At 36.6% G+C, this 23166-nt stretch overlaps 5 protein-coding genes across 6 annotated transcripts; 3 read left to right on the top strand and 2 right to left on the bottom strand.

Annotated features, from left to right (window-relative positions):
• Positions 1 to 267: 267 nt before the first annotated feature.
• Positions 268 to 3623, bottom strand: LOC139865052 (uncharacterized). 2 transcript variants are annotated; one of them, XM_071853607.1, is made up of 4 exons: positions 3572 to 3623; positions 2898 to 3171; positions 521 to 640; positions 268 to 405 (listed from the first exon to the last, which is right to left on the bottom strand). In XM_071853607.1, exons 2-3 carry the CDS (start codon positions 3117 to 3119, stop codon positions 527 to 529), a joined length of 336 nt encoding a protein of 111 aa, XP_071709708.1. In that variant the 5' UTR covers positions 3120 to 3171; positions 3572 to 3623; the 3' UTR covers positions 268 to 405; positions 521 to 526. The 2 variants fall into 2 exon arrangements, 1 of the variants encoding a protein (XP_071709708.1); XR_011764588.1 differs by lacking the exons at positions 268 to 405; positions 521 to 640; positions 3572 to 3623 and adding an exon at positions 2490 to 2819 and having other exon boundaries at positions 2898 to 3033.
• Positions 3624 to 13491: 9868 nt separating this feature from the next.
• Positions 13492 to 16183, top strand: LOC139862782 (vacuolar protein sorting 38-like). Its single transcript, XM_071851412.1, has 6 exons — positions 13492 to 13853; positions 14298 to 14504; positions 14927 to 15107; positions 15411 to 15544; positions 15651 to 15863; positions 15985 to 16183. The coding sequence occupies exons 1-6, from the start codon at positions 13710 to 13712 to the stop codon at positions 16099 to 16101; spliced, it is 996 nt and encodes a 331-aa protein (XP_071707513.1). The 5' UTR covers positions 13492 to 13709; the 3' UTR covers positions 16102 to 16183.
• An 881-nt stretch (positions 16184 to 17064) lies between these two features.
• Positions 17065 to 17577, top strand: LOC139864711 (uncharacterized). The gene has a single exon (XM_071853282.1). The coding sequence runs from the start codon at positions 17065 to 17067 to the stop codon at positions 17575 to 17577; it is 513 nt and encodes a 170-aa protein (XP_071709383.1).
• A 393-nt stretch (positions 17578 to 17970) lies between these two features.
• On the top strand, positions 17971 to 19990 carry LOC139864710 (uncharacterized). Its single transcript, XM_071853281.1, has 4 exons — positions 17971 to 18115; positions 18224 to 18283; positions 18452 to 18957; positions 19397 to 19990. The coding sequence occupies exons 1-4, from the start codon at positions 17971 to 17973 to the stop codon at positions 19988 to 19990; spliced, it is 1305 nt and encodes a 434-aa protein (XP_071709382.1).
• A 32-nt stretch (positions 19991 to 20022) lies between these two features.
• Positions 20023 to 22586, bottom strand: LOC139862081 (ER lumen protein-retaining receptor-like). The gene is made up of 6 exons (XM_071850628.1): positions 22372 to 22586; positions 21096 to 21361; positions 20906 to 21021; positions 20723 to 20796; positions 20371 to 20434; positions 20023 to 20291 (listed from the first exon to the last, which is right to left on the bottom strand). The coding sequence occupies exons 1-6, from the start codon at positions 22460 to 22462 to the stop codon at positions 20255 to 20257; spliced, it is 648 nt and encodes a 215-aa protein (XP_071706729.1). The 5' UTR covers positions 22463 to 22586; the 3' UTR covers positions 20023 to 20254.
• Positions 22587 to 23166: the final 580 nt, after the last annotated feature.

The raw sequence follows: 23166 nt of genomic DNA, 5'->3' as shown, positions 1-23166 counted from the left end.
TTGCTTGCTTCCGATGTTGTACTAGTCATGCTTTGTAGACACCCGCTGCGCTTGTTAGAGTTGTCACCGCATGAAACGTTTTATTTGCATTCAAACTATGTTACCTTTTGAAACAATGATTTGTAACGACCGTTGGGTCACGTACTATTACTAATTGCTTCTGTTCATTGAAGCATACTTTTGTTGTAAAACATTGATGTTGGTTAAGACATCACCTTTTATATTGAATGCAAACTTCTTTTGAAACCGCATATAGTATTTGACCTTGTAATAATCCTGTTGTTGATAATTCGTACACGATGGTTTTGTACGGGGCATCACATTATTGTATTTGAGTATACTCTCGCTTTATCATCATTGTAGATGATGCTCCAAAAACATTTGAAACTGCATCAATCTACTTTCCTGCACAAGATGTAATAACTATTTTCAATGTTCTCTATTTTTGTACACTCATATAACATTGAAAAAGTACAAGAAAAAATGGACAACTAATTATATTGAGAATGGGATAGGCTACCAAATTTCAAGGCTGATAAACTTCTGGAAGCTGAAGACCTACACTTGCAGCAGATTTTCCAAGTACTTTTTTCATTTCAGCAGATCTATCTACTGCAATGTTGTAAGAAAATAGCAACTCCTACACCATCACAATATGAGGTCACCAACAATATCATATCTACATATATTACTAAAGAATTTTTTCGTTTGGCTAAAATTACTTAAGATGGATCGTTCACATTTATCATCAATTAATAAGGTCAAGACACAAACACATACACATAACATGTAATGGCAAAAAAAAAATAAAAAAAAAATAGAGGACTCCGTGTTCAAGTTACCGAGGAAGGGAGAGTTCCTTACTCAGACGTACGCGGCCTAAGATGAGTATCCATTGGCCATTTCTTACTCTTTCCCTAGCCGACCCAAGATATGCAATTAGTGAGGGTTGAGAACCTAAGACCTCTTGCGATATCAGGACACCAACCACTAGACCACCTCGGTGACGGTTAAAACATGTAACGGCAATATGGAAAGCATTTCAAAAGGGTACTTAGTTAGTAATGTGTCTCTTCTTTATGGGGTGTGGGCTCAATAAATTTGCATAAATTTTCTTATACTTTCTATTATTATATGTGTATTATATAATTATATATAACTGCTATCAATTTTGGCAAATAATATAGGGAAAAGTATATGAAAATGCATTGAACTTTCACCATATTTCTATTGTATGCATTCAACTTTGAAACCTCCTATTGTATGCATTTAACTTTTTAAATTATTATATTGTATGTATTTAACCTATTATAATAGGTAAACTTCAATTATATATTTACATTATTAGTCCCTTAAGATGTAAATTCTAATTTCATTGGTCCCTTTGCTAAATAAAACATCATCATCATCATTTAAAAATGTAGAATTTACGTTTACAGTTTACATACCATCAAAATGGGTATTGCATTCATTTAAAAAGAAATCACTATCTTCAATCAAATCTCTTAATGAATCAAAAGTAAAGTGAGAAGAGTTAGAATAAGTTGTTGGAAACTCTGTACAAGATTCCAATTCATACTAAAGAAACATCCATCTCTATTAATCTTTCTTCTTGTTCTTTCTTTTTCCACTTTAATTATAAATAAAACAACATTTTTTTCTGTTTTTGCTTTTCTTTGGGGCTTCGTCTTCTTCTTCGCCTGACTCCTCTTCTGATAAACAATATAACCTTCGATTTGTTGATCGCCGAACATAAATTTTTCAAAAAGATAAGAAATTTATGCTAATTTTGATAGATATGGAAAACCCATATGTGGTTGAATTACAAAGGACGATGATTACATAAATCAAAGTTCAGATCCGATCTGATTTTGTTTTGTTGAAATGATTTCACCAAAGTTGAAACCTAGTTCAGATCCTATTTAAATACCTAGTTCAGATCCGGTATAATTTACTGTGTTCTTCCATTAGTTCGTACATTTTTTTTCCTTCCATTTATGTTTTGATTTTTGGTTTGTAAAGGATTTGAGGGTGTCGAGTACGATACCCCCTTGATATAACATGAATATTTAGTTTTGATATTTTGATAGATTTTAGTTTTGACTTTTTGCTTTAGTTTAAATATAACATGAACATGAATATTTCGTGTTGCGTGTTCATTCATAAATATCCAGAAACAAATCCACTTAAACAGTTGCAAACATACGCGGGAAAGTTTAATTTTCTGAGTGTTTAAGTGACTGAGTTTTACGAAGAACAAAAATGGTAGATAAGAGGAAAAAAAAGAATTTATGAAGAGAATGGTAGATAAGATAAGTCTTAACGAAAAAATTTAACGGGCGTTAAGTTGAGGGATCAACCATGTAACTTTTTCTACATATTGACCGGCTACCTGAACAATAGGTAATTCAATGCATACAATAGAATAATTTAGAAAGCTAAATGCATACAATAGGAGATTTCAAAATTGAATGCATACAATAGAAATATGGTGAAAGTTCAATGCATTTTCATATACTTTTTCCAATAATATACACTACAACACATGGATGTCACGTTACTCGTGACATAGTCATTCATGTTATGTTATGCCACATCCACCATTAACTATAAACTTACATTAACGTTCTCAGTTATACATACCGTAAGTCATTTGTTCCAATAAATATTCATAATGCTATTATTGTTTTTATATGTTGTTACTTTCCCTTTTCGCAAAATGCTCATTAGGTTACCAACCAGTTTAGTTACAGACAAATATCTAAACCTGTTTATAATCTGCAGTCATAATGGAACTTCCATTAACCAAGGAGTATTACCTAGCAACATGCTCATGTAAGATTAACAGACAACCCGTGTAAATCTAATTCAAATTAAATAAAACAACAAATTTATACCTGGTGATGATGAACACTGTTCAACATGTAAGTATACTCACGGGCGAGCTTTATCGTGTGCTGGATCGATGATGTCTCTAACCCATCACCATTTTTCCTAAACTCTGATTTTATAAAGTCTCTGAAATGTGTTTTATATTCTTCCTTTTCAATGTGTTTCTTTACTGCTTTCATCAACTCTCTATACACCTTTGCAGCTTTCATCGCCTCACCTGATCTCATTCTTTTACTTCAGACCGATTTCTACGTCGATTTGCGCAAAAGTATCTGAATCCTGATTTCATTTTAACAAATTAAAACACAAAAAATCTAAATCTTGATTGACCCTATAACAGTCGACACAAATTCACAATCTTGATTAAGAACTAAAATTTTGAAAAGTCAAAATTTTCAATCCTGATTCAAAAACAAATTCTCCAACCTGATCCAAATTTAAGAGCTCAAAATTATTATCTACGGGATTTTGCCTTTAAAATCAAAACTCAAAGGAATAATAAATAAAAATAAAAATTCAACCAGATAATTTCTCATTTTGAAATTTCTCACAATAATGTTATTATTCATACAAGTATGAACAACTAGCCGTTGATTTAATGTACTTACAATTGTTTCAACTCAATAAAGAATTTGAGAGTTGTAAACAAACATTATAGGATAATGATGAAAAGACTGACCGTATAAAGCTGCCGTTCGCCGGACGGTTGAGAATGGAGCACTCTGTATTTGGTCTGTTGTGAGAATGATTTTATACTATAATGTGCAGTTCTACCCCTTCAGATTTGTTTTATTTCATAGCAGATCCAAATATCCAAAAATAAAAAACAAAAAGTAGGTTTTTAGTAGTTGTTCACGAGAACTCAGAATTCTCATATAACGGATCCTAAGATTAACAAATACAGTATATACATAAGGATTCGAGTCATAAGGAGATCCAAATTTAGAAGTGTGGATGCAATATTCAGAGAGCTGATGGTAGATCATTGACTAGGTCTTACTATCTAAGATGAACTTTAAACTTCAATCAAACCGGATTTGAAACCTTTGAGAGCTTAGGTTTTGAAAATTCTGACCAAAGCTAATATGCACGCTTCTGTAAGACCCGAATATTTATCTTGCTTGTTTGTGCATTAAGACATTCGAGATTGGGTTTCGCGGATTATTTATATAAAGTTTAAAATGAAAAAGAATCTGTTTCAGAGAGGCCGCGCGCCGCGCGGGGTAGGGGCGCGCCGCGCCGATTGCTGCTGACAGAACTCCCTTGTTTTTATTTAAATTAAATGAGGGGTAAAAGGGTAAAATCACATGGGGCCGGATTTGTGTGCCATATTAGCTACTTTGGATCAGTTTTGGATCATTTTTCATGTCCATTCATCCCTTCCAAATATTTAGAGAGAGATTGGAGGTTTTGGTGAAGAAGAAGCTCGAATCGTTCAAAGTCTCGGGTTTTGAAGTTGTTCCTTTCGTTCTCGGCTACACGGTGATAGTATTGGTAAGCTCAAACTCCGAATTTCATCTATTTAATTTGATATTCAAGTTAGGGTTTTGAGTTAATTTGTTGTAATACCCTTTTTGGTGATGAAATGGGTTTAGTGATACTAGTAATCGGGTTTATTGTTAATTGTTGGTGGATTTTGGGTTGGTGAACTAATTGGCCATGTTTAGAACTTTAATTTGAGTTTAATCACTTAAGTTAGTGATTATGGAAGTATTGGAAACCATTTTGGGTTATTTGGTTGACTAACTTTGACTTTGGGTCAAATTAGGGTTTCGTGGTGATTATGACCCAATTGGCGATTTAATGAAGTTTATAAACTTAAAATGGATTAAGTTGAAGTATAAAAACCGAGTTAAATGTGTTTTGGTGTCAAAACTTGCAAAGAATGAGATTTTGACCTTTATGGGTCAAAATTAGGGTTTAAGTGTCAAAATGGGTATGACACGTGTTTAACACTTGAGTTCGGGTTTAATTGGCATATTAGGACCATTCTCACTTGTGTTAGTGACTATTGGTTAGTTTGGGCACGGTTTGTGCTTGGAAGTGCATTTGGGTCGAAATTGCACTTAGTGACGAATTGGGTTGATTTGTAAATCCACTCTAAGTGTATTATTGTAATTGTGGTAATGGAATAGGTACTTTCCATTGGCGAGTTGCGGATTACTTGGAAGCATTCTTCAAGACTTCAAGGTGAGTGGAATATCTATATATGTATGTATATGATTTATGTGCCCGTGGAAATGGTGTCACATAGCCGTTTGGTGACCATAGTTGTGGGATATAGCCGTTTGGTGACCATAGTTGTGAGATATAGACATTTTGTCCACATTGATAGTTGCCCGTAGTAATGATGTCACATAGCCGTTTTGTGACCGTAGTGGTGGGACATAGCCGTTCTTGTCCATAATGATTATTGTGAGTGGAATATCTATATATGTATGTATATGATTTATGTGCCCGTGGAAATGGTGTCACATAGCCGTTTGGTGACCATAGTTGTGGGATATAGCCGTTTGGTGACCATAGTTGTGAGATATAGACATTTTGTCCACATTGATAGTTGCCCGTAGTAATGATGTCACATAGCCGTTTTGTGACCGTAGTGGTGGGACATAGCCGTTCTTGTCCATAATGATTATTGTGAGTGGAATATCTATATATGTATGTATATGATTTATGTACCGTGTTGATGGTGTCACATAGCCGTTTTGTGACCAAGGTTGTGGGACTTAGCCGTATTAGTCCATGTTTTGTACTAAGGCACATAGCCGTGTTTGTGCATTTAGTGGCAAGTAATAGCCGTGTTTGTGTATTTAGTGGCAAGTAATAGCCGTGTTTTACTCCCACGTTGTTATTTGAGTTACCCGTACACATAGCCGTGTTGGTGTACGAAAGCGTGAGTAATAGCCGTGTTCTACTCACATTGAGCAAGTGATGCCATAGCCGTTTTTGGAACACTTGAGGGGTGATGCCATAGCCGTTTTTGGAACACCTCGGGGGGTTAGCATGCCATAGCCGTTTTTGGAAGCTAACGAATGTTATGAACATCGATGACTTGATTCGCGAAGTCGTTCCCCTAGCGAAGAGATTGGTTAACCATAAATTGTAATTGTTGATGCTAGCATTTAATTTGATTTATTATTTATATTTATTTATGCTAATGATGTTGCTAGTTGTACGGTTTGACGTTACTAGCTATTGATTGCTTATGAGGTTGCTAGTTATACGATTTGATGATACTAGCGTTTGGTACGATGAGGTAAGTGATTTATGTGTATTTATGTGATGTCGTGGATGCGAGTAGGTAAGTTGTATATGCATGTATATATTTATTCTACTCACTAAGCATTAGCTTACCCTCTCGTTGTTGACTCTTTTTATAGATTGCATGCGGATTGGTGGCTCGGGTAAGCGCGAGGACTAGAAGACTTGCATAGTTTGCTTTAGAGACTTGCTTTTGGATTGTTTAGGATTGGGTAGCGTATCCCCAATCGCCATGCTCGGCTTCGTTTTGTATTAAAAGTCTTATGGTCAAATATTGCATTCTGGTACTCAAGGGGTAATTTGGGTCGATGTGGGACCCGCTTCGTAAATTTGATTTTATTAATTAAACGTGCTAGTTTTTCATATATGAAGTCATGGTTAAAAGCGTTTTAGCTAAATGTGTCGGGAACTAGTCAAACATTTTCATTAAATTGACTTCCGGGGACAGCGGGCTGTCCAGGTGGTTTGGCGCGCCGCGCGGCCACCTGGCGCGCCGCGCAGATGGCCTGCACCAGAAAATTTTTTTTGTTTGAAATTTCGTCGTGTTTGGTCGGTTACGGTTTGGGTTGTTACAAGTGGTATCAGAGCATGGTCTAAGGGATTTAGGTGACTTGAGATAGGTGCCTAGACTTAGACTTTTGTGTGTGCTTAATTTGTTGCGGGACTTGTAGGATTACGGGTCGGAATGGGTTTAGTTAGTGCCTTGTTTATAGGTTGACTAACGTTTATATTAGTAATGCGGATATTATTAATATGCTCTTGTGTTGTGATAGTAATTCTCGCGTGTGTTTGTACCGCGTAGAATTTTGGTTGTGTTTGTTTATATCATCGAGCGAGGCGGTCGTTGTACTAACAAGTCGATGCGGCGTGTGTGCGTAATAAGAACTTGCAGACCTTATTACGGGTGCAAATCGTGTCTAACAAGTGATGTACGACGAGTGTTTAGCAAGATGGGATGGAGTTGTGCGTGCGATTTTATACGTTCGTGATCTAATCGTTTTGCATTTTGAGATTGACGACGCGAAACGAGATCGAGGCGAATAACGTGGAGTTTAACGCTAGAGTTGCGGCCGCCGTTGCGGAGCAAATGAGAGCGTTTCGAGAAGAAATGGATAGGAAGTATTCCAAACTTCAAAGTAGTGGCGAAATGAAGCGTTATCTTAAGAGCTTCATGAGGACTAAACCACCGATGTACGACGGGAAACCGGATCCATTGGTAAGCACAACTTGGATTTCGGATGTCGAAGGGCGTTTTCGCACGATTGATTGCCCTCCTGAGAAGAAGACGAGGCTCGCGACAAGTTTGTTGCGGAGTAGGGCAAGGGATTGGTTGGATGGTAAGATTGATCTTGTTGGTGGTGAAACGTTTATGGCATTATCATGGGACGAATTTAAGGAGGGATTCTTCGAGGAGTTCCGAAATTCAGCCGATTTATCGGAATTGCGTTGTGAGTTGCGAAATTTGCAACAGGGTTCTATGGACTTGAATACTTTAAAGACGACTTTTATGTCGAAGGCTCGTTTTTGCCCGGAATATTTGGGGAACGATCGTTTGTTGATGGAGGATTTCTATCGAACTTTGAGCGATGACTTGAAAAGCAAAATTAGCCGGGGTTACGCGAAGTCGTTTGCGGAGTTATTTGCGGTGGCTAGAGGTTTCGAGTCTTATACGCGATCGAAAAAGGCCGAACCTTCAAGTGAGAGAAGGGTTATTACTTATGGTGCTCCGAGTAAGAGGACTAAGGGTCCGAGTGCGAGTACGAGTAATGTGGTAAAGGGCGCGGTGGATTCTCGTGCGCCTAGGTGTTTAAATTGTGGCGTTAGGGGTCACAAGTTGTGGGAATGCACAATGCCGAGAAGTGATGACGGAATGTGCTACTATTGTCATAAAGAGGGACATCGCAAGCCGGATTGTCCCGAGTTGGCGGCGGCGAATGCCGCAAGGAGACGTTGAGGTACGTTTCGTTTTAATAAATATGTCTTTTGAATATTTATTTATGTGGCGTTTAGGTTCGGATTTGTTAGATGCATTGTGTTGTGCATGTTGTTGTTATGGGTGACGTTCCTAATGGAAGTACCCTATGGTGACGTTTTAATTGATTGGTGAAGGGCGTAAGACTTGGTGCAACCAAGCATTCCTTATTGTTTGGGAAATGTTTCTACCAAGCCACGGAAATGGTTTTGGTGTCCGATTGTTAAGCGCGTGTTCGCTTTTATGTTGAAGTGATGAACCATGAGGTTCGCCGGGTGATTGGAACCCTTGAGATCGAGTGTTTGAAATCTCGATGTATGTCGGTAATGGAGTCATTATGACGCGACATTAGGTGCCTCTTTTATACCTACTAGCGTGGTGTTCGACTCCGACTAGGTTATGGTTGTGGTTGCATTGTACTTAGGGTACCGGAGTAAAACCCTTAGATACATGAGTGACTAGGTGGAATGTGACAAACTAATGAAATTGGTTGATTGCGAGGGTATAGTTTGGGTATTTGTGGTACACTTTTCGTTCAAAGTGTTTAAGGATTGGTCAAGTCCTTCGTGTGCTCAAGGTTTGGAGCAAGGTATGGTAACGGGTCGTGTGAACCCAATTGTTTGTAAAGTCTACCTTTGGTAGCATTGTACGGTTGTACGAGTTGTGGATATGGAACGTAGTTCCAAGTGAGGGAGTGGCACTCCCGCACGAGGAGGTTTTAGTGTGAGATTTCGGATGATGCTTTTGTTAGATCCGGAAATTTGGTCGAGACCTAGTTTTGGTCAATTGGTGGTAGAGTACAATTTTTGGCTCATTGGTACTTATGATATTGGATTTGTAAATTACCACCGAGGTGGTAAGTTTGGTGAATCTCGTCGAGAGATAATGGACGTGTTTTGGCGAGCAAGGTGAAATCCCTCGGTTAAGGGATGTGCGTATCGGATTCTCTTCTAGAGAAATATTGTTTTGTGCCTATGTTTGATATAGGTGGTTCTTGCTCGATAGTGTGGACGGTTAGCGGTATCCGTTAGGGTTCACTATAGTGTAGCGGAGCGCGATGTTGCACTACTCGTTGTGTGAGGTATTGTTATAGTGGTGAAGCATGACTTTCGGGGTCCGCTGACTTCATCATGAGGTATTGTTATATCGGTGAAGCATGACTTTCGGGTCCGCTGACTTCATCTGGTGTTGAGTGATCTATCAGTTGTTTTATACTCCTATGGTGGGATCGTGAGGACCGTATTGTGTGATTACTGATGCGATAGCCGTATTTCGCTCACATGTCGTTACGGGCGTGACAATGGTCGATTTTGTACGCCTAGGGTTTTAAGTTGTTATAGTCGATTGGACGCTAGCGGTTCTATTCGTTCGCTTATGATGTTACGGTAGTTGCGTATTGGTTGTATTATGCGCTACAAGGGATGTTTAGTGATTGGTGTTATCCGTAAGGATTCGTTTGGTTCGGTCTTCATCGTTTCGGGTTGTTGACCTTAGGTTGAGACTTGGTTGCTTTAGCACGGTACTTGGTAATGGTACGCTAGAGGAGTGATATCTCGGTTAGAGATGGGATGAGTTTCCCGATGCGAGGGAATGAGTATGGTTTTAGTGCTCGGATTGTGGATTCGAGAAAAATCGTGGATGACGATTTAGTTGTGGAAGGCGATTCGTCGGGAAGAATTGCTTAGGAAAGTCGGATTGAGACTTATGTTGAGGACCGTGGAGTGTGGTCCGTTTGGTTAAGTGACGAGGATCACGAGGACGTGATCGATTTTAAGTGGGGGAGAGTTGTAAGACCCGAATATTTATCTTGCTTGTTTGTGCATTAAGACATTCGAGATTGGGTTTCGCGGATTATTTATATAAAGTTTAAAATGAAAAAGAATCTGTTTCAGAGAGGCCGCGCGCCGCGCGGGGTAGGGGCGCGCCGCGCCGATTGCTGCTGACAGAACTCCCTTGTTTTTATTTAAATTAAATGAGGGGTAAAAGGGTAAAATCACATGGGGCCGGATTTGTGTGCCATATTAGCTACTTTGGATCAGTTTTGGATCATTTTTCATGTCCATTCATCCCTTCCAAATATTTAGAGAGAGATTGGAGGTTTTGGTGAAGAAGAAGCTCGAATCGTTCAAAGTCTCGGGTTTTGAAGTTGTTCCTTTCGTTCTCGGCTACACGGTGATAGTATTGGTAAGCTCAAACTCCGAATTTCATCTATTTAATTTGATATTCAAGTTAGGGTTTTGAGTTAATTTGTTGTAATACCCTTTTTGGTGATGAAATGGGTTTAGTGATACTAGTAATCGGGTTTATTGTTAATTGTTGGTGGATTTTGGGTTGGTGAACTAATTGGCCATGTTTAGAACTTTAATTTGAGTTTAATCACTTAAGTTAGTGATTATGGAAGTATTGGAAACCATTTTGGGTTATTTGGTTGACTAACTTTGACTTTGGGTCAAATTAGGGTTTCGTGGTGATTATGACCCAATTGGCGATTTAATGAAGTTTATAAACTTAAAATGGATTAAGTTGAAGTATAAAAACCGAGTTAAATGTGTTTTGGTGTCAAAACTTGCAAAGAATGAGATTTTGACCTTTATGGGTCAAAATTAGGGTTTAAATGTCAAAATGGGTATGACACGTGTTTAACACTTGAGTTCGGGTTTAATTGGCATATTAGGACCATTCTCACTTGTGTTAGTGACTATTGGTTAGTTTGGGCACGGTTTGTGCTTGGAAGTGCATTTGGGTCGAAATTGCACTTAGTGACGAATTGGGTTGATTTGTAAATCCACTCTAAGTGTATTATTGTAATTGTGGTAATGGAATAGGTACTTTCCATTGGCGAGTTGCGGATTACTTGGAAGCATTCTTCAAGACTTCAAGGTGAGTGGAATATCTATATATGTATGTATATGATTTATGTGCCCGTGGAAATGGTGTCACATAGCCGTTTGGTGACCATAGTTGTGGGATATAGCCGTTTGGTGACCATAGTTGTGAGATATAGACATTTTGTCCACATTGATAGTTGCCCGTAGTAATGATGTCACATAGCCGTTTTGTGACCGTAGTGGTGGGACATAGCCGTTCTTGTCCATAATGATTATTGTGAGTGGAATATCTATATATGTATGTATATGATTTATGTGCCCGTGGAAATGGTGTCACATAGCCGTTTGGTGACCATAGTTGTGGGATATAGCCGTTTGGTGACCATAGTTGTGAGATATAGACATTTTGTCCACATTGATAGTTGCCCGTAGTAATGATGTCACATAGCCGTTTTGTGACCGTAGTGGTGGGACATAGCCGTTCTTGTCCATAATGATTATTGTGAGTGGAATATCTATATATGTATGTATATGATTTATGTACCGTGTTGATGGTGTCACATAGCCGTTTTGTGACCAAGGTTGTGGGACTTAGCCGTATTAGTCCATGTTTTGTACTAAGGCACATAGCCGTGTTTGTGCATTTAGTGGCAAGTAATAGCCGTGTTTGTGTATTTAGTGGCAAGTAATAGCCGTGTTTTACTCCCACGTTGTTATTTGAGTTACCCGTACACATAGCCGTGTTGGTGTACGAAAGCGTGAGTAATAGCCGTGTTCTACTCACATTGAGCAAGTGATGCCATAGCCGTTTTTGGAACACTTGAGGGGTGATGCCATAGCCGTTTTTGGAACACCTCGGGGGGTTAGCATGCCATAGCCGTTTTTGGAAGCTAACGAATGTTATGAACATCGATGACTTGATTCGCGAAGTCGTTCCCCTAGCGAAGAGATTGGTTAACCATAAATTGTAATTGTTGATGCTAGCATTTAATTTGATTTATTATTTATATTTATTTATGCTAATGATGTTGCTAGTTGTACGGTTTGACGTTACTAGCTATTGATTGCTTATGAGGTTGCTAGTTATACGATTTGATGATACTAGCGTTTGGTACGATGAGGTAAGTGATTTATGTGTATTTATGTGATGTCGTGGATGCGAGTAGGTAAGTTGTATATGCATGTATATATTTATTCTACTCACTAAGCATTAGCTTACCCTCTCGTTGTTGACTCTTTTTATAGATTGCATGCGGATTGGTGGCTCGGGTAAGCGCGAGGACTAGAAGACTTGCATAGTTTGCTTTAGAGACTTGCTTTTGGATTGTTTAGGATTGGGTAGCGTATCCCCAATCGCCATGCTCGGCTTCGTTTTGTATTAAAAGTCTTATGGTCAAATATTGCATTCTGGTACTCAAGGGGTAATTTGGGTCGATGTGGGACCCGCTTCGTAAATTTGATTTTATTAATTAAACGTGCTAGTTTTTCATATATGAAGTCATGGTTAAAAGCGTTTTAGCTAAATGTGTCGGGAACTAGTCAAACATTTTCATTAAATTGACTTCCGGGGACAGCGGGCTGTCCAGGTGGTTTGGCGCGCCGCGCGGCCACCTGGCGCGCCGCGCAGATGGCCTGCACCAGAAAATTTTTTTTGTTTGAAATTTCGTCGTGTTTGGTCGGTTACGGTTTGGGTTGTTACAGCTTCCAACGTTAATCTTAAGCGATTGAAACGACCTTATGGATTGAATCTTAGATTTATGAATAAAGCGGCATACCTAAGAAATGTTACAAATTTTTTTTTTAACTTAACTTTTTAATACATAAGGAGATCCAAATTTAGCCAAACCGGTGACAAAAAACTAGAGACCAAACTCAAGTTCCAGCCAAGAGAGCGAAACATAGATGACTAGGAAATTTAACATGCCTAAAATGCTAACGAAAAAAAAAAAAAGATAAGTATCAGATGCACTAAAAAGCAATAAAGGATACAACCGGAGAACATTGTAGTTTAAAATATAATTACGATTAATAATTATCTATATATCTAATAGACAAAACCCAGTAACACTATTCATCAATAGTAATCAGGGTTATTTCGTCATTTCACCTTTTTTTTGTCTCCGACGATAAAAGAAGCAGCTCTTCACAACCTTCAATGTTTCCAAAACATGTCGAAAAAAATTCTTTTTTACCAAAAAAATCAACTAACCTTTTTTTTTTCAACGATAAAGAGGCAACTTTCATAAAAGGAACAACCCTTCAATGCTACCAAAAGATGTCAAAAAACATTCTTTTTTACAAAATAGATCAACTAACTTTAAAAAAAAAAAAAAAAACGAACGCTAAAAGAAGCAACTTTCACAAAAGGAACAACCCTTCAATGTTAGATGTCGAAAAAAATTCTTTTTTACAAAATAGATGAAGACTTTTTTTTTTTTAAATCGCATTCAAAACGAGCCCCGGCGCGAAGCTAGGCTTCACAACTAGTTAATATCATTAAACAGAGAGGGAGTTAGGCAGTTGGTCTGCCACAACCGGAGAACATTCTTCCCATGGTTTTGGGTCAAACACCAATTTGTATCAAATCAAAAGGGGGATTTTGTTTACTCTTGTTCCACGCTACCATCAATCAATCAATCCTTCTAATTTCTGATGAATTTATTTAATAAAAAATGATAATAATAATTTCACAATGATCTACTACTACTGTTACTTTTAATCAATAATCATCATCATTAACCAGTCACGAAAGAATGGAACCAAAGAAGAAAACGAAGATCATCCAATGGGAAGATTATCAACACGAGCTTGCTCGTTTTTCGAGTCTTTCGTCCGCCCTTGAAGAAACTAATCGGTTCAAGTATTTGATCCAAGAGAAACTTAATACAATTCTAAAGGTATGATCAAACTGTATATATATATATATATATATATATATATATATATATATATATATATATATATATATATATATATATATATATATATGCTTTATACATTAAAATGTAAGGTAAAAAAAAAAAAACAATCTTTGATAGTTTATTCTATAAAAATGGTACCTACAGAGTGTTAAGATAAAATTGAATTGCTTATCATTAGTTTCCTTATTCAACCCTGATCAGTTTTTCATTTAAGTTCATAATTCATAAATTCATAAATAATATTAAATGATTGCTAGACACTTTATCCCTATATGATCAATTTGTGTTTGGTTACACTATCTCCTGCATTTCGTTTAAAACTATGATGAAATTTATTAGTAGTCTCGTTATCCTGCATTGCGTAATTGTTAGAATCTTGGTTTACTAGTATGCTTAATATATAATTCTATGACTGGTTAGTTAGAAGTAGACTCGTTATCCCGGAAAAATGAGTTGGATGAGTTGCGGGATAAACTGGAATCTCGAAAACGGATGATGAAAAACATGTCGATGCGTTCAAAAGTTGTAAGAGAGAAAGCAAAGAAGCAGGATGAGCGACTTAACGCCGAGATTAGACCTCTTTTGGTAGCTGGTACTGCTCTTTCTGTTGCTCGTAAGCGGTTACAGGTAATTAAAACCTCTTTTTGATCTATAACTGTCATACATATACATGTTTCCTATTAAAAAAAGTTTTTTTTTATTTTTTAAATAATACTGAATGTCTGAATGATCATAATCTTATCATCAGTTGCAAGAAAACAGATTGTAGTAATTAGTCTGATATGCTTTTGCTACTTGATACTCTATAATAATAATAATAATAATCATATGATTTCATGTTTGGAAACTTCTAATGAGATGTTTTGTTACAAAAGGAAAAAGTTTGTGAAATGATAGTATGTCTCTCAAATTTGGTTATAAGCAGTAAATATGTAATTATTTCATTATTGGTATGCAGTTTTGGTGCAACAAGTATGGAACTAATTATTTGACCCCTGAATTAATCAGAAGCATAACATAATAATAATAATCTGGTATATTTAGTGCAGGAAGCAAATAAATCATTGGCTGGAGATAAAGGGTATGTTCATCTACAGACTTTACAAAAGTTGCTGAGAGCGAGACAACAAGTTTTGGCGTCACAAATTTCACTGCTATATCCTGTAAAAGCGCTGACTGGACATACACGTCAGCAAGAACTTGAATCACATGTCAGCACTAACAGGTCAGGTAATACTTACTTGTCACTATACCTTCCTAAAATTATATTTTGAACCATCATTAGATAGCCAAGTGGTTGAGGCCTGAGTTCCTTGCAAGAGGTCTCAGGTTCAAATCATGTCTGGGACGAATATTTAGTGGTGGTCAGAGATGGGTTAGAAAGAGTAATCATGCTGGGCTGCGTACATCGGAGTATGGGGTCGGATTACTCTCCCTCCCGGGTAGCCCGAACAGGAAAAAACCTTCTACTTTTCTTCCTTATTATTATAGTCTAAGTAATTTGATTGATTTTGGTCGGAATTATGTGTGCAGTGAACCCAAAAGAAGCAACGTCTTGGACTATTTTGGGTATGCATTTGAATGCTCGGCCTTTTACAAAGATGAACTTTCTAACCGATAAAATAGAGCTTTTGAGGTCGGCAACTGCTCTCGGTTATATTGCACATGTCTGTGTTCGTATTTCAACTCGTCTTTATTTGCTATATGATACCTTATACAGAATTCATAAAATAGCATGAATTGGTTCAGTTGGTATTTGTGGTTTTGTTGCAGGCGGTTTCATTAATCACTTTATATATGGAAATTCCTTTACGCTACCCTATACGATTAGGAGCATCTAAAACATATATATGTGACTATGCACCTTCAGTTGAAACCATATTTGATTTGACATCAACTTCACCTTCAAAACCGACGAAATTCCCACTGTTCTTGGATTGTCAAGACACAACAAGATCAGATTATGCACTATTCCTACTTAACAAGGTTCTTATTTCCTACCACTTGTTTTATTTTTCGTCAGTGTTTTTTTATATAAAAAAGGTGCTTAATAATATTCATAAATGGAATACCTTATAATTCTGTTTTATTTATCTTCTGTATGCAGGACTTAGAGCAGCTACTCAACTGTATTGGCGTCGAGAGTTTAGGACCACGTCACGTGCTGGCTAATTTTAAAGAGTTGCTAGATAAAACAATATCTCGAGAACATATTCCTACGTAATTAGAGGTTCGACGTATGCGAGTCTTTGTACATAGCATTTTTGTGTTCTTGAGGTTTTTTTTACATGGAGCAGGGAGCTTCATTGAAGCACATCATGTTTTCAATTAGAAAAAAACAGACAAATGGGTTCTCAGTTGTTCCCTGGTACTACATTTTTGGTGAGATTGGTGAAGTCTTAATATGCTGTAAATTTTATGTTTTTGGTAATAGTATAATAATGCAAGTGATAGATTCATATATACAAAAGTCATAATTTCCAAATAAAGGGAATACACCGTTTTTTTCTTTGCCCACAAGGGTGTCTGATTTGAATTCAGTGCGTACAAAGGAATCGACTTGAAAAAAAAGTTCAATAAATGTAATATTCGTCCACATGTGTTTTCACATAGACGTCACCTGATTGTGACACCACGTTATCATCTTCTCCGATGAGGTGGTCACCCTTAAAATTCGCCGAAATTTTTTTTACTGGTAAATTCAATGACGTAGCGCCGGAAAATTGGATGAGGTGACGTCTATGTAGATGCACATGTGAACGAATATTACCGTTATTGGACTTTTTCTCAAATTAGAAACCTTTTTACTCACTAAATTCAAATCAGACACCTTTTATGATCAAAGATAAAAATGATATTCCGTTTATCAAGAAATTGTGTTTTGGACAGTTTGTCGGTTATACTAATACTTACATCAGACCATTTATAGTATACCATCAGACCCACGCGTATCTGGATTCCGGTAATTTTAAAAAAAAATAGTGATGTAAGTAAATGTGTATATGAATTTCATTGATTCATGACCTATGACTGCAAGTTGAACTTTTATTTATAATTTGACGTACTAAACTCACCTGCTACACCATCATATTAAACCCATGAAAATCAACGATGTCAACTCCCAGTACTCCTCTAATACAAACATCAACTTTCCCATCTCTCAAAAACTAACAAAATTCCAAAAATAATGGATGATAACGCCACAATTCGTAACCTCCCTATCTACAAAGCTGCCATTAATGACGATTGGGACAGCGTTGCGCATATATTCGATACTTACCCCGATAAACTTGATGAAAAAATCACCATTAGGTGCGAAACACCATTGCACATAGCAATTGGAACCAACACTTCGCACTGCTTCGTTAAAAACATCGTTAACAAGATTGTGAATACGGATGTTCACAAGCTTAGGTCCAAAAACTGTAATGGAAACACGGCCCTACACTATGCGGCTAAAATTGGGAACACCATAGATGCGAAACTTTTAGTGTCGAAAGATCCAGGCATTGCACAGGTGACGAATACAGAAGGACACACTGCGTTAAAGCTGGCTGCATGGTACGGTCGACACGATACACTTTGGTACTTATTGGAAGTGACTAAAGATGAGCCTGGAGAGAATGGTTTGAGTCCATATAGTGGAGTTTCGGGTGCTGATCTCGTTACTCTCTCCCTAACTGCGGGTTTTTGTGGTTAGTATTTGTGTGATTATGCATTTATAAGATACTAGAGGTGGCTATTTCGACCTGTGTACTTATATTGTGTCGATTTGGGCTGTGTTTCTTGTTTGATGAATCAGAAAAGTCAAATCATTTAAAAAAAGTTGAACATGTCGGGAAAGTAATTAAGTTATGATTTTTTAACAAAGACTTCCTAAAACGATCATTTAGACTATGATTGTAATAATTTATAATAATGACAAAATATCAAAAAAAGGCCCATATGGTTTGTATTAGAAATCACTGTGGTCCCTGAACTTTTTTTTCCATCAAGGCTGGTCCCTGTGATTTGCATTTGAATCACTGACGGTCCCCGTGGTTTGCATTTTGAATCACCGATGGTCCTTGTGGTTTGCATATTTTCGTCAAAGATGGTCCCTGAGATATGCACCATAGGACCATCGGGGATTCAAAATGCAAATCACGGGACCATTCTTGACCAAATAAAAGTTCAGGGACCACCAGTGATTTCTGATACAAACCACAGGGACCGTTCAATTTGCACTAAAAGGACCTGTTTTTTTCCAGATTTGTTTTGATCACTAGCATGATCCGCCCATATTGCCACCTCTATAAATTATTAATCCTAACATTGTATTGTATGGTTATGTCCTTTCACTATAGATGTAGCCCTGTATCTAGTCACAAAGTACCCGGATATGGTTAGTCAGAAAGATAGAAATGGTAAGACCGCCTTACAAGTTTTGGCTTCGAAACCACATGTTTTTCCTAGTGGCACCAAACTACACGTCTTCCAGCAACTCATTTACTCCTGTACGATCTCTTAATATTTACAGAAAAATATCACAATCTATATACACAAATCTAACAGTTATAGGTTCGTAATTACAGATTTACCTGTAAATGTTGGAAAAGCATCAGACTACCCATTCAGGACATTCATCTCGAAGTTGATCCTACTGATATCCCCGTGTGCTAAAAGTTTGTCCGAAACAAAACTAGTGCATGTACAGACACTACAACTAGTGGAACAAATGTGCTCACTTGTTATACAAAAAGGTAGTCATGATATCGCATGGGAGATACTAGGAACTACGGTATCTACAGCTGTGAAATACGGGATTTATGAACTTATAGAAACCTGTGTTGAGACTTATCCGGATATAGTTTGGTATGAAGATGAAGGGTTCTATTTGTTGATCGCTGCCATTAAATATCGTCAAGAAAAAGTTTTCAATCTTGTGTACCGAATGACAGGGCATAAGGTATTTGCAGCAACTGTGAATCCTAATTCAGACAACCCATTGCATATAGCTGCAAGGTTGTCACCTCTCCCTCGCCTCAAGACTATCTGTGGAGCAGCTTTGCAAATGCAACGAGAACTTCAATGGTACAAGGTATCATAACTTTTGAAATAACCCGTTTACTTATTGGGTATAACCAGGTATCATGTTTTTCAATGCTGTAAACGGCGGCCGTCTCAACCGAATAGTTAGTTTGGTGACTAGCCCGTCCCGTTTGGCTCAACACGTCTAATTAGTCGGTTAGCACAAAAAAGTCAGGTCAAAGTAAGTCTGAGTCGGTAAAAGTCAAGGTCGGTCAAAGTTAGGCCATAATTTTAGTAGTTTTTATACTCAGATTTTGTGCCCTATATATAATTTTGAAATATTTATGTTTGATATATCTACGTGATATACATATGTTAAATGTTAAATATATATTACTAAAAGTCAAAATTAGTCAACGTACAAAGAAGCCATTGCTATGATTTAAGATACAAGAAGGTAACAATTTTCTTGGCATTAGTTGTGACCTAATTCACTAGTGTTCTTGCAGAAGGTGGAGAAGCTTGTTGAGCCTATATATAAAGAAGCTTCAAATAATGATCGCATGACACCAAGAATGGTATTTACCAAAGAACACAAGGACTTGGTTAAAGAAGGAGAAGCATGGATGAAGGACACATCAGCATCATCTACGGTCGTGAGTGCCCTCATTGTTACCCTAGCAATTGCAGCCGCCTTTACAATGCCAGGTGGCAATGACAGTAACGGCTTACCATTGTTCCTAAACGATAGAATATTTCTCGTATTTATAGTATCGGATGCCATTGCATTATTCGCTTCAACGAATTCCGTTTTAATGTTTCTAGCAATAATTACTTACCGATATGCGGAAGAAGATTTTCACTACGCGCTACCTAAAAGGATGATGATCGCGCTCGTGTCACTATTTTTGTCACTTGCTGCTACAATGATAGCATTTAGTGCAACACTCGCATTAGTACTTCGTGATAAAATACCATGGATAGCTGCACCTGCTACATTGTTTGCATCGGTTCCTGTTAGCTTATTTGCTATGCTTCAGTTCCCGTTGCTTGTGGAACTGGTTTATTCGACATACGGGCCAAGCATTTTTATCGATGTATAGATATAGACAACAGTTTAATTAGATTTTTTATGTAAATAACTAGACCCGCATTACTTTGTATCTAAGTTATCATTTCGCAATAAAAATCTCTGAAAAATGATCTGCTACTTTGGGGATGGGGGAAGGGAGGTGTTACAATCCCATTATAGAAAGTTAAGAACAAAAAAAAAAGGAAATGGCGAACACCTCTCAACGACAAACTCTATAATAAGTATGATCCTTAAAACTCTATCATCTGACTCTACCATTATCATAAGATGATTATCAAGCTGGTAACTGGAGCTTTACATTGTTCTTCCAGCTGCATTCACAAAAATTAAATGATTTCAGATTTGAAGAAAAAAAATCCTCAAATTGCTTCAAAATAAGAGGTGATTTACCTTTCAAAGTAGTAGTAGAAGAAATCAGCATACAACAATGTTTGAATCAGGCCAGCAATCCAAGCTGCAAAATCAACAGCGTTGTTATGATAGCAGTACTTTTAATTACAATAACTTCTTGGGTCATATAAAATAGTATTTTAATTAATTAATCAATTATTAATTAATAATATTAAATAATAGCAATATACAGTTATACACTTATATAATTAAGAATATCAATATCAATAGCACTACACACACACACACACACACATGGTGTACCAGCAGGGTATAATTTGAAAAAAATTACTACGTTTCTTTTGTTCATTCTTTTTACATTGGGAATATTAGAAGAGAATAAGAGACATACTGATCCAGTGAACATAATGAGGCTCAGTGAAGTAACGGTAGATCCAGTTCAAAATGTACAACGAACGGTATGCTCTGCATAACGAATTATTCTAAAAAAAATAAGGAAACTAAACCTTTACATCGCATTAAATTATACGTAGAAAATGGATATAAATACAAGCATAAAAGAAAAGTGTATTACCCTAGAAGAAACACATATTGTCCAGTCAAGTTGTCGATATTTCTAGTCCTTTGCAGCAAAACAAGTTGAGGAAGTATGGCAACAGCTTCCAAGTATAAAGAGAATGTCCACATTACCTGCTCAATAAAAAAATTAATTTTAAAGGACGTAATATAATAGAGATTTGGCTAGCGTCACTTTATTTTTTTACCTCTTTAAAGGTGAACTTCTGGTGAATAAGTATAGCTAGAAGCAAACAAGGAAGTATGAGAAAATAATGTCGAAAGGTGTCTAGATCTTTATCATATGATCTGCGAACAATCTTGTGACGCCTAATATACCATACGATAGAGAAAGAACTTCCTAGATATATTAACTTCATTACAGTATTATATACTGAGATGAAGTCTGTGAATATATCCAAGTAACGAGTAACAAAAACCAGTGCATAAAGCTCTTGAGTCTTCAGTGAAACCCCTGCATGCAACAATGAATTAAATGAATGCAACTTAATATACCCCTGCATGCAACAATGAATTAAATGAATGCAACTTAATATAATGTTGCACATTAACATATTAACTGTTATGGTTGAAGAAAGTAAAACCTTTACTTGAAAAGTTTCTAGATCAGGTAGGTATTTCATTACGATAGTTTGTATAAATACAGAATAGTAATGAAATAATGCAAGGTATATGGCAATATTTCCACAATGGAAACAAATTAGCCAAATAATCTACACGAAAGATGGATACATGTTCCCTAAGTCAACGCGTGCAGCTAAATTATCTAAGATCAATACTAAATTATTGATACATGGATGGTGATTAGTATCCAAAACTTTTGGCCCAAAAGTGTAACAAAGTCCGGCATTAACACCCTTTAAAATTCTAAGAGTAGTTTTCATACAGATCACAATCTAAAAGACAGAAAACAGGTAATCTTTCTCCTAAAACCAATCGTAAATCACAACATATCTTCAACCCTAAATCTGAAAAACCACATTTCGCAGAAAGCAGATATCCATGGAGTTACAAATTCTAAAACTTAATATCCTATACACAACATCAATCGTAACACTCAAACAAGATAAATGTATAAGCAAAACAAAACATACAAATAAGTGACACATGTCAATGAAAGCAGCTGAACGGTCTAAGAACGATACTTTTAGTAACCTAACTGATTAAAGATAATTAGCATCCAACAATATTGACCTATAAATAAATGTAATAAATCTCCAACTACATATATGCGATGATCATCAACACTACACTAAATACGACAAATATATAATTTCAGTAATCAAAATTTTTACAACTGGTTTTAATAAAACCTACATTTAATCAGCAATCTGAAAACAACCACACCTGAGATGTATTAATAACTCTATACTAGTTCCTAAACTACAATGAAGACATCATAATTCTCTAAAAATAGCGTAGCATGAAAAGTCAGTGAAAATTAGGGCTAAAATTAGGGTTTACCAGCGCATGATTTGATTGTGTGTATTTTGAGAAGCAAGACGAGAATGCTGGCCAGATGAGTCATATCACCTGCAAGTCTGAAAATATTCATGATTTCTTAATCAAATAATACACTTCTAGATCGAGTTGTATAGATCTGATTTGATAATCTGATGTTTTGCGAACAGATCTCGGTGAATTAATCCGTCAATTTTAAGCATTTATCAGATATTATCAGATCCTTCTTTAAAAAAATCTCTTTCCTCAAAATGTAAAACCCCCTCGTGAGAAATGGGGAATGTTGAATGGATCGGGTCGGGTAGCGTTTAGGTTTATGGGTTTGGATTACATAATGGGCTTGGTATCAAAATTTTCGTTTTTAGACGAGTTTTGGGCCAAAATTTTTACGAGTTGTGACTTGTGATACTTACGAACAAATCTAGCACTTTTATATGTTTATATATAAAAATAAAATCTTCTCAATCAATATTATCAATTCACAATTCTTAAATATGGAAATGGAAATAAAATTGGAAATTATCAATATTGCACAATTAATAGTTAATAATTAATTAACATTAAGATTATCGATTATGATTACTATTTTTTCATATTTATAGCTCCCTCTTGCGTTATAAATAAAGTCGAAGGTTTAAGACGTAGATTCATTTGGGCGGGACGGCCAAGTCCTCTAAAATGTCTGGGATTAAACGGGAAACAACTATGTTACCATTTGATAATGGTGAGTTAAACATAGGTTCATTGTTATCGAAAAATCGTGCCTTGTTAGGGAAGTAGTGGTAGAGATTCGGAATG

Source organism: Rutidosis leptorrhynchoides, chromosome 8 (assembly GCF_046630445.1).
Source record: "Rutidosis leptorrhynchoides isolate AG116_Rl617_1_P2 chromosome 8, CSIRO_AGI_Rlap_v1, whole genome shotgun sequence".
NCBI lineage: Eukaryota > Viridiplantae > Streptophyta > Magnoliopsida > Asterales > Asteraceae > Rutidosis > Rutidosis leptorrhynchoides.
Note: the sequence above shows the minus strand (reverse complement) of the source record. Positions and strands in the feature narration are given on the sequence as shown.

What these genes read in the sequence shown, in the direction of transcription:
- LOC139864711 (XM_071853282.1), top strand. Translation starts at nt 17,065, where the DNA reads ATGGATGATAACGCCACAATTCGTAACCTCCCTATCTACAAAGCTGCC.
- LOC139862081 (XM_071850628.1), bottom strand. Translation starts at nt 22,462, where the DNA reads ATGAATATTTTCAGACTTGCAGGTGATATGACTCATCTGGCCAGCATT. An exon ending in CACAATCAAATCATGCGCTG is followed by an intron (nt 21,362 to 22,371) that starts GTAAACCCTAAT and finishes TGTTGCATGCAG; the next exon opens with GGGTTTCACTGAAGACTCAA. An exon ending in CAATATGTGTTTCTTCTAGG is followed by an intron (nt 20,797 to 20,905) that starts GTAATACACTTT and finishes TTCGTTATGCAG; the next exon opens with AGCATACCGTTCGTTGTACA.
- LOC139865052 (XM_071853607.1), bottom strand. Translation starts at nt 3,119, where the DNA reads ATGAGATCAGGTGAGGCGATGAAAGCTGCAAAGGTGTATAGAGAGTTG. An exon ending in ACAGTGTTCATCATCACCAG is followed by an intron (nt 641 to 2,897) that starts GTATAAATTTGT and finishes GTGATGGTGTAG; the next exon opens with GAGTTGCTATTTTCTTACAA.
- LOC139864710 (XM_071853281.1), top strand. Translation starts at nt 17,971, where the DNA reads ATGGTCCCTGAGATATGCACCATAGGACCATCGGGGATTCAAAATGCA. An exon ending in AATTTGCACTAAAAGGACCT is followed by an intron (nt 18,116 to 18,223) that starts GTTTTTTTCCAG and finishes CTTTCACTATAG; the next exon opens with ATGTAGCCCTGTATCTAGTC. An exon ending in TAGTCAGAAAGATAGAAATG is followed by an intron (nt 18,284 to 18,451) that starts GTAAGACCGCCT and finishes TCGTAATTACAG; the next exon opens with ATTTACCTGTAAATGTTGGA.
- LOC139862782 (XM_071851412.1), top strand. Translation starts at nt 13,710, where the DNA reads ATGGAACCAAAGAAGAAAACGAAGATCATCCAATGGGAAGATTATCAA. An exon ending in AACTTAATACAATTCTAAAG is followed by an intron (nt 13,854 to 14,297) that starts GTATGATCAAAC and finishes ATGACTGGTTAG; the next exon opens with TTAGAAGTAGACTCGTTATC. An exon ending in CTCTCGGTTATATTGCACAT is followed by an intron (nt 15,545 to 15,650) that starts GTCTGTGTTCGT and finishes GTTTTGTTGCAG; the next exon opens with GCGGTTTCATTAATCACTTT.